The 9,735-nt window shown below is 47.8% G+C and overlaps 1 protein-coding gene across 2 annotated transcripts in view; it reads left to right on the plus strand.

Annotated features, from left to right (window-relative positions):
- The window catches only part of Kif3c (kinesin family member 3C), a 40,641-nt gene that overhangs the window by 22,539 nt on the left and 8,367 nt on the right, over positions 1–9,735 (plus strand). For both annotated transcript variants that reach the window (XM_021179345.2, XM_021179344.1), the window contains 4 exons: positions 915–1,016; positions 1,531–1,653; positions 2,990–3,108; positions 3,773–3,889. In XM_021179345.2, coding sequence (XP_021035004.1) covers positions 915–1,016; positions 1,531–1,653; positions 2,990–3,108; positions 3,773–3,889 — 461 coding nt within the window. The remainder of the gene's footprint in view (positions 1–914; positions 1,017–1,530; positions 1,654–2,989; positions 3,109–3,772; positions 3,890–9,735) is intronic.

The raw sequence follows: 9,735 nt of genomic DNA on the forward strand, positions 1-9,735 counted from the left end.
TCTCTCTCTCTCTCTCTCTCTCTCTCTCTCTCTCTCTCTCTCTCTCTCTCTCTCTCTAAGACTCTAAGACAGGGTTTCTCTGTGAAGCCCTGGCTGTCCTAGAACTTGCTCTTTAGACTAGGCTGGCCTTTTTGTTTTGTTTTGTTTTGTTTTTTGAGACAGGGTTTCTCTGTGTAGCCCTGCCTGTCCTGGAACTCACTCTGTGGACCAGGCTGGCCTCTAACTCAGAAATCCGCCTGCCTCTGCCTCCCAAGTGCTGGGATTAAAGGCGTGCACCAACACTGCCCAGCTAGGCTAACCTTAACACTCACAGAGATCCACCTGCCTCTGCCTCCCAAATGCTGGGGTTAAAGGTGGGTCTTACCACAGTTGGGCTGAGCATCTTAAACTGTCAATAGGCATGATAATACATACCTGCAATCCCAGCACTCAGGTGGCAGAAACAGGAGGAATGCCACAAATTCCAGGCTAACGTGGCCTACAGTGTAAGTACCAGGCTAGCCAACATTACATAGTGAGATTCTTTCTCAGAAAACCAAGGGAAGGGCCATGTATGGTGGCACACACCTTTAATCCCAGAAATGGGAAGGTGGAGGCAGGCCCATCTCTGTGAGTTCAAGGCCAGCCTGGTCTATAAAGCAGGATCCAGGACAGCCAGTGCTGTTACACAGACAAATGCTGACTGAAAAAAACAAAAACAAAACCCAAAAACAAACAAACCAAACCCGAAAACAAAACAACAAAACCAATAAAGTTATGTGCTAGAACGCGCTTGTAATCCTAGCACTGCTGTTCTCCACTGCAGAGAAGGTTTAAGGTTAGGCCCTGAGACCAACAAACACAAAGTCCAAAATTGAGATCCTATGGCCCTTTGCCAGTCTGGTCTCTGACCCTGCCCCTCCTTGTGTTCTCAGGCCATGGAAAGCAAGCTACTCATTGGGGGGCGGAACATCATGGATCACACCAACGAGCAACAGAAGATGTTGGAACTGAAGCGACAGGAGATTGCAGAACAGGTAAGGCTGCTGGCTTCCGGTTCTCTGAGGCATATGGCCTTGGGGTCATGTGTTGGATAGGCTGGGGTGTAAGCCCTGTTGGACTGGGAATCCGGGAATTATAATGCAAAACCCGCACTACCTTGCTTGGTTTCCCTGGGTGTACCAGCTCAGGGTCTCTCTTTGGGTGAGAGGAAGTGGTAGCTTCCCATGCAGTTAGCCTCCACAAGACTCCTTGCACAGGGATGAGTTCATTGCTTGTGTGGCTGTTTCCTAAGTCATCAAGTTAGTTACCAGTCAACTATGATGCTACTGGTAATGCCCCCAGGGTATGCCGGCTCTTAGGGCTGGGGCCTCCATGCACACAGGCCCATACCTGAAGAAGCTGTATTCACAGGGTCTGAAAAAACTGGGTCTGTGTCCACAAACAAGCCAGGTGCTACAACAGGCAGATTGAGCCAGCCCCTGTGCTCCAGTAGCCCTCCCCAGTGGGCGTGGTTTTCCCTTGTGATCCCCTTGCCCTGCCTTGCCCTAGAAACGCCGTGAACGGGAAATGCAGCAGGAGATGCTGCTCCGCGATGAAGAGACCATGGAGCTACGTGGTACCTACTCATCCCTGCAGCAGGAAGTGGAAGTTAAAACCAAGAAACTCAAGAAGGTAAGATGTGCAGTTGGTTAAACAGGCCGCTGTCTAAGAGGGTGGGTCTCAAAGGCCCCTCCCCAAAGTTCAACCTCTGAGCTTGGACTGTGAGGTGGGGGGGCAGGCATCTGGTGCCAGGGTGTCACTTGCAGTGTACTCTGTGGTCATCCTCATGGTCCTGGCTAACTTCTCTACATTGGGAGTCACCAGTGAATCCTAGTTTTGGTAGCTGGGTCAGGGAATATGATGTGGCTATGGAAACTTTCGTCCAGGGAGGAAGAAAAGGTCCTACACACCACACCAAGGGACAAGAATCTGGTCACCCGGATCCTGCAGAAGTCATGGACATTTGTGACTTGAGATGGGGTCTAGGGTAGGAAGTTCCAGTGTACTCAGGAAAGAGCCCTGGGAGGCCCCAGGATGATTATTGTGGCCACTTCGAGCTGACCAGGCCCAGTCCTTATAGCAGTTACTAGTACAGCACTCAGTGGTTAGGAGGGAAACGGTAAAGCCATTGCTGGCTCTCATGCCCTTACTTTTGAGTGGGTTATCTTCTCAACTCATTTTACCTCCAACGCTAACCGTGGGTCTCCAAAATTAGACATGGTTCCATCCTTTTTAGTTTGTTTGTTTATGTTTATTTAATTTTTTGGTTTTTCAAATTGGCACTGGTTTCTCCTTGTAGCCCTGGCTGTCCTAGAATTCACACTGTAGATAAGGCTGGCCTCGAACTCAATATACTCATCTGCTTCTGCCTCCCAAGGTCTGGGACTAAAGGTGTGGGCCACCGCCATGTGGCCTGGCTCAACTCTTTTTTATTTAGTTATGACCTTATGACCTTTTAGTTGGTCTACATCTTATTTTCCTCACCTGTAGAAAGAGGATGTCGGGCTGGAGAGATGGCTCGGTGGTTAAGAGCACTGACTGCTCTTCCAGAAGTCCTGAGTTCAATTCCCTCATGGTGATTCACAACCACCTGTAATGGGATCCGGTGCACACTCTACTGGTGTGTCTGAAGACAGCTACAGCGTACTCATATAACTAAAAATAAATAAATAATGGTTTTTAAAAAAAAATTAAAAAAGGGAGAAAGAAAATGTCAGGCTAGCATGCATTCCCTCAGTTCTCTTTCAGTTTGAACACTTGATGATACAGAGAGAGAGAGAGAGAGAGATCGGTGAGTCCCAGTGAGTGGGAGGGACTGAGTCACAGGGAGGACAGCGGCTGCCCTTGAGATAGCCCATCCTGACAGACTCATAGGGATAGGCAGCCATTCTGAGTTCAGAGCAGGAAGCCCAGGCTGGGTGACTGGGTCCTGACTGAACTCCGCTGAGTCACACTTGTGCATGTACAGCTCTATGCCAAGCTACAGGCAGTGAAGGCCGAGATCCAGGACCAACACGAGGAGTACATTCGCGTGCGGCAGGACCTGGAGGAGGCGCAGAATGAGCAGACCCGGGAACTAAAGCTCAAGTAGGGCTGGCTCCTCTTCTGGTTCTGGGTCCCCACAGTCTCCCTCATCCCTCAGGGCCTCTGTAAGAGACTCTTCAGACAGCCATATTTTGACTAAGCACTCATATGTCCATTCCTCCCCCCTTGTTTGCATTTCTGCTTGGGTTGGGTTTGTTTGTTTGTTTGTTTGTTTGTTTGTTTTTTGAGACAGGGTCCTCCCACTCTATAGCTCAAGCTGTCTTGAGACTCAGCTGTCTTCCAGTTACTGGGTTAGCACATATAGGCAGGCTATGCAGCTTGTGCATCTTCGTGTTTTGGGTCTAAGGTGTGTGTATATGCACACCTTTGACTTGCATATGGGGCCATGGGTTGACATTGACCATGATGATGTTGAAGACTGGGTCTCTCACTGAACCTGGAGCCATGAGCTAGACCAGCTCTTAAGTTGTCCTACTTCCTCAGCCTGGTTTGATGGCTCCACCTCCCTCTGTCAAGAGTGTCTGCTGAGTGCTAGTGGAAAATAACCCACAGTCTTTGCCTTAGAAGCTGTGGTCTTCAAGTTCTATTATTGTGTGGCAATGGCATCCCTTCCACCCTTGTTCCCCCCACCCCCACCCCTGTTCCCTCTGTGATCTCTGAGATCTCTCCCTCCCTCCCTCCATTTCTGCCTTGTACCCACCCCCAGGTACCTCATCATTGAGAACTTCATCCCCCCTGAGGAGAAGAACAAGATCATGAACCGCCTTTTCCTGGACTGTGAGGAGGAGCAGTGGAGGTTCCAGCCACTGGTGCCAGCTGGAGTGTGAGTCCCAGCGGCCGTCTGTCGGGACCTAGGGACTTGCAAGCCTCTCCAGGGGTCATGAGTGGTGAGGGGCTTGAGACCCTGTTGCAGGTTGGGGCTTGGGGAGTAGATTAAGAGGTGCACATGGATGAGTTTTGCCAGGATCTATCCTGTATGGGTCTCCACAAAGGAAGTGGTCAGGACGGAAAAGAAGCCTGTAAGGGGAGGGGCTTGTGGTGGGAAGCGCCTCCATCCCCAGTGGATAGTTCTAGTGGATACATGCGTGGATACATGCGTGGATACATGCGTGGATACATGCGTGGGCTTGTGTTGGTTGCCAGAAATAGCAACAGTTGTTAATATTTGCTCACCTCTGCTGTGTAAGAATACAGGCAGAAGTTAAGTCAGACATTTCTGAGCTTGTGGTCCAGAGGGAAAGACGGAGAAGTGTCATGACTGGGCACCATAGAGGCCTGATGCAGTCTTTCTAGCTTCTCAGCTGGATGTTCAGCTATTCCACCTGTTTCTACCCTGGAGAGCTTGAAGTCTGCGCATGATGTGCAGCTGCATCAGTTAGCTGGGTCTGCAGCGCCCTCTGCTGGTAGCTGTGTAGAAAGAGGTGGACCATACAAGTGGACGGAGTGCCTCCTGCAGCGGGACCAAATCTGTATACATACAGTGATGGAAGGATAGTACTTCTCTGGAGATTCTTTACTCTCTGTAACCAGGGAAGCTACTTCCACGGCAGGGCAGGATCCTCCCCAGAGCTGGGATGGAAGCTAGTACAAGGTTGGTAGTGTCTAAGTGCATTACAACTGTTTGGGACAGGTCTGCTAGTGTACACTTTTAATCCCAGCACTGGGGAAACACAGGCAGGGTTTCTGTGAGATTGAGTCCAGCTTGGTCTACTTAGCAAAGTTCAGGCCAGCCTGTATATAGAGATCCTATCTCAAAAAGCAAAGCAAAGCAAAACGTTGTCTTCCATTACCACATACAATGGTTATTTTTAGGAAGTTTCATACTGAGAGAATTTAATTCTATTATATAGGTTATATTCATTTTTTCCAGTTCCCTAATTATATAATTTACAGATGTTTCCCTGCCCCCAGCCCTGAGATCATTATTTCATTTAAGTGCCTGTTTAATCTGGAACTGAGAAAGGATATTTGTTTTTGTTTTTTCCTTGAGACAAGAGTCATGCAATGTAGCCAAGGCTGGCCTGAAATTCACTGTGTAGTTCAGGCTGGCTTTGAGCTCCTGAGTTCAGTCCTCCAGATTCCTGCCTCAGGCATGCTGAGATTACTGGTATGTGTGACATGTGCCCTGTTTAATTGAGTAAAGGAAACAAATGAGGACAGCATATGACATGTATGTATGACAGTTCCACCATGAAACCCATTTCTTTGCATTCTAACTTAATTTTATTTAAAAACATACTTTATTTTATTTTTTAATTGCCAACTAGTCACTTTCCTTCTTTTTAAATTTTTATTTAAGTTTTTATTGCATTTAGCTGTGTGTTGGGAGATAGGTGAGCTTGACCCATTTGATGTCGGAGAACAACTTACAGAAGTTGAGTCTCTCTACCATGTGGGTCCCAGGGATTGAACTCAGGTTGCCAGGCCAAAACACGAGTGCATGCTTTGTGTGTGTATGTGTTTGTGTGTGAGTTTGAGGTAAGCACTCATGAAGGCAGGTGTACCTGCCCCTTTTGCCCTTTTTATGTAGTTGAGGCTGTCCCTGAACTCCTGATCCTCCTGCTTCCACCTCCCAAATCTGGGATTACAGGCATGAGCCAGCATACTTAGTTGAGTCAGGGCCTCAATTATGTAGCCCAGGCTAGCCTTGCTCCTCTGTCTTAGGCTTCCCAGGGCTGGGATTACAGGAACATGCAACCTCATCCATTTGAGGTAATTCTTAAAATATTATTTTGTCTCTTTAGTTTAATTTTATGTTTTATGTGCCTGCGGGCTCTGCCTGCCTGTATGTCTGTGCATCATGTGCTTTCTTGGTGGCTACAAAGGCCAGAAGGTGGCACAGGATCCCCCGTGAGCCACTGTGTTGGTGCTAGGACTCCTCGGGACGAGCAGTGGCCTGTGTTCTTAACTACCAAGCTGCCTTCCCAGACCCCACTCCTTGTTTCTTTTTAATATCTGAAAGTTGTTAGTGTTAGAATAAAGAAAATAGTTCCTCCTCCAAACCCTAGCTGAGACTGAGAGTTCACAGAGAAGCCCAGGGGGTGGGCTGGTGGCCACCCCCCATCTCCCAGACTACATCTGTCCCCTTGATCTCTACTTTCACAACTGGAGCTTGGGGGAGGGGAAGGCCTTGAACATGGGTTTCTGTGAGAAGAGGGTGCTCTGGAATCTGAGGCAGTGGAAAACACAAAAGCCCAGTCTCTCACCACTAAAGCATTGTTCAAGTTGTGGGCTGTTTTGCTTTGCTGAGGCCTGGGAGACTCTGGGATGAGAACACTGAAGACTGCAGAGTGGAGAGACATTGTTTGAAACAAATTACCTAAGGCTGTGCTGTCCCTTAGGAAACAGCTTTTGTTAGAAGCAGCAACCCTCCCTTGATGACAGCCACAAGGATCACCCCGCCCAGGCCCCTCTCCAAAGCAAGGGGTCATTGTTACCATGGGACAATGTTTGAACATGGCTATATCAGCTTATTTGGGAAGTCTGTTCTTTTTGTCTCTTTTACCTTCATATTTTGGTTAGAGTTGGCGGATTATGCCAGTTTGTGAGTGTGCCTGTTTAATTTCTCCCTTGTTTTGCTTTTAGGGATAGAGGTTAAACTCAGTGATAGGCACTTAGCTAGCATGTTTGAGGGCCTGGGTTCAATTCACACACACACACACACACACACACACACACACACATACACCAAACCTTACATTTTAATCACATTTATAGACAAAGTACCTTCTAAGGGTTATATACTTGGTAAAGGCCCATAGCACCTAGCTTATAGTTCACGATATTATACTGTGACTTTAGCACTTTGGCCTCTGCAATAATAGTCCTTGGGATTCTTTGCAAAATCATCATGGTGCAGTTGAAGGACACTAGCCTTGGATTGAAAACATTTTGAATTTGGTGTCTGATGAGATAGCTCAGCAGGCGAAGGCACTTGCTGTTAAATCTGAGGACATGAGCTTGGTCCCTGGGACGCACATGGTGGAAAGAGAAAACCAACTTGTACAAATTCTCCTGATCTCAACCTGAATACTCTTGTGTGCACACACAATGCATAAAGTAAAATAAATTAAATGTAATATATGTGCATGCAATATATATACAATTCTGAAGTTTGGTGTCTACTTTGTCACATGAGAAAATGGTTGGGCTTGACTTTGTTTTAAAGACCAGTCTTAGCCAGGCATGGTGGCGCATGCCTTTAATCCCAGCACTTGGGAGGCAGAGGCAGGCAGATTTCTAGGTTTGAGGTCAGCCTGGTCTACAAAGTTAGTTCCAGGACAGCCAGGGCTACACAGAGAAACCCTGTCTCAAAAAACAAAACAAAGCAAAGCAAAACAAACAAACAAAAAACAAAACAAAACCAAAAACCAAAAAAAAAAAACAAAAAAAAAAGAAAGAAAGAAAGAAAGAAAGAAAGAAAGAAAGGAAGCATAAAGACCAGTGTTAGTACATTGCTCAGGCTGGCCCCAAACTCCTGGTCTGAAAGGATTCTCCTCCCTTAGCTCCTCAAACAGCGGGTACTACAGGCACAAGCTGAGAGAGAAAATGGGAGCAGACACAGAAAAGTCCCATCTGCTGCCCTGGGTATGTATGGAAGACCAGGAAGTCCAGGGGTTGCTGGATGCCTGTTCTCAGAGTAAGAAAACGCAGTAGCAGGGAGCTGGAGGCATGGCTCAGTAGTCAAAGGTATATGCTGGTCTTACACAGAATCTGGGTTTGAGTCCCAGCACCTGTGTCAGGCAGATTACTATGCCTGCCTGTAACTCCAGCTGCAGACACACACACAGACACACACACACACACATTTTCAAGAGAAAGGAGAGTGACTAGAAACAACTCACAATGAGAACAGTGTCCACCCTTGAAATGGAGCTTAAGTTTCCATTTTACCACTGTTGTTTTATTTATATGGGCGTTTTGCCTGCACGAATGTCAGTATCAGTTTTGTGCTAGCCGCTCACAGAGGCTAGAAAGACAGTGTTGGATTCGTGGGAATTGAAGTTGTGAGCTCCTGTGTGGGTGCGGAGACTCAAACTGGGGTCCTCTAGGAGAACTGAGTGAACGCTCTTCAGCACAGTCATCTCTCTAGCCTCTCTTCCATTGAATTTAAAGCCAGGTTTTCATGTAGCCCTGGACTGGCTGGTGGACCTTGAATCTGTTGTGTAGACAAAGACCTGCCTCCTGAGTGCTGGAACTACAGGAGTATGCCCCTGCCTGGTAGATGTATGTGGTCCTGAGAAAGACACCTAGAATTTTGTCCATGCTAAGCAAGTATTCTACCTACTGAGCTACAACCCCAGCCCCAGGAGTAGGGTTTTAATATTAAAGAGAAAGATATGATGTTAGTCGATTGGGGGCAGGGTTCCTAGGAGCCTGGGATCTGCTGAACATATTAACTGTCATTCTGGGTCCTTTGGAGGTGTGGATAACTACAGAGCCGCACCCCAGCCATAGCCTGTTTACTACATAGTAGGCCTGGGCAGCAAAGGGAGCAATGGATGCCTGGTGTCCCAATTCCAGACTCCCTTCCCCCAGCCCCTTCTTCCCTATGCCTGCCACCCAGAATAACCCTGGCCGCTTTATTGGGTCGGACTGCCAGCTCCCACTGACCTGCTGCTCTGCCGACTTAGCCTTGTCCCTCTGTCCTACTCCCTGAGTGTGCGTTCTCAAAGGCTGTTGCTGGCCCCAGCATGTCCCACACACACGTGAGAGACAGCGCAGAGTCCTACGAAGAGTACTTGGGGAGGGTCTGATTTGGGGGTTGCTAATTGTATGACCTTAGTACAAAGGGCACTTGGCTTTTCTAAGCCTGTCTCCCTGTTTCATCTATACCTTAGGAGCTTTGTTAGAAAATTCAAAGAGATGTGGAGTGTTCCTTCTCATTGATAAACTACTTTCCTGGTATTCCCACTCTTCTCTGTGGGGCGATGATGCAGTTCTACCTGTGTGCAAGGCTGCCACTAAAGCTGCCTCTCTGGCACTTAGCCTTTCTGGCTTCCTAGAGCCCCTGGGAACAAAAGGAAATAGGACTTTTAGAGCCTTCTTATCCCTTGTTTTCATTTGTAAAGAGGCTCAGTTAGGACCACTGAGTGGAGTTGGGCACTTTTTGGTGTGCATGGTAAACTATATTTAAGACCAACTTCTCAGGGCTGGAGAGATGACTCTATCAGTGGCGCACATAGGAACCCGAGTTTAGATCTTCAGCACCTATAGTCAGGCATGGTAGTATATGTTTGTAATCCCAGCACGGGAGAGGCAGAAATCCTAGGCTCCTGAGGGCTTGCTGGGCAGCCAATCTAGCCTAGTTAGAAAGCTCTAGGTTCAGAATTTGCCACAAAAATAAGGTGGTTGTCCTAGGGTTTCTATTGCTGTGATGAAACACACTATGACCAAAGGAAAGTTGGGGAGGAAAGGATTTATTTAGCTTACACTTTCAGGTAACAGTTCATCACTGAGGGAAGGCAGGACAGGAACCTGGTGGGAGGAGCTGATGCGGAGGCCATGGAGGAGTGCTGCTTACTGGCTTGCTCCTCATGGCTTGCTCAGCCTGCTTTCTTATAGAACCCAGGACCACCAGCCTAGGGATGACACCACCCACAATAGTTTGGGCACGCCCTTCATCAGTCACTAATTAAGAAAGTGCCCTGAGCTGGGTGTGGTAGTGCA

This window comes from Mus caroli, chromosome 12 (assembly GCF_900094665.2).
Source record: "Mus caroli chromosome 12, CAROLI_EIJ_v1.1, whole genome shotgun sequence".
Lineage (NCBI taxonomy): Eukaryota > Metazoa > Chordata > Mammalia > Rodentia > Muridae > Mus > Mus caroli.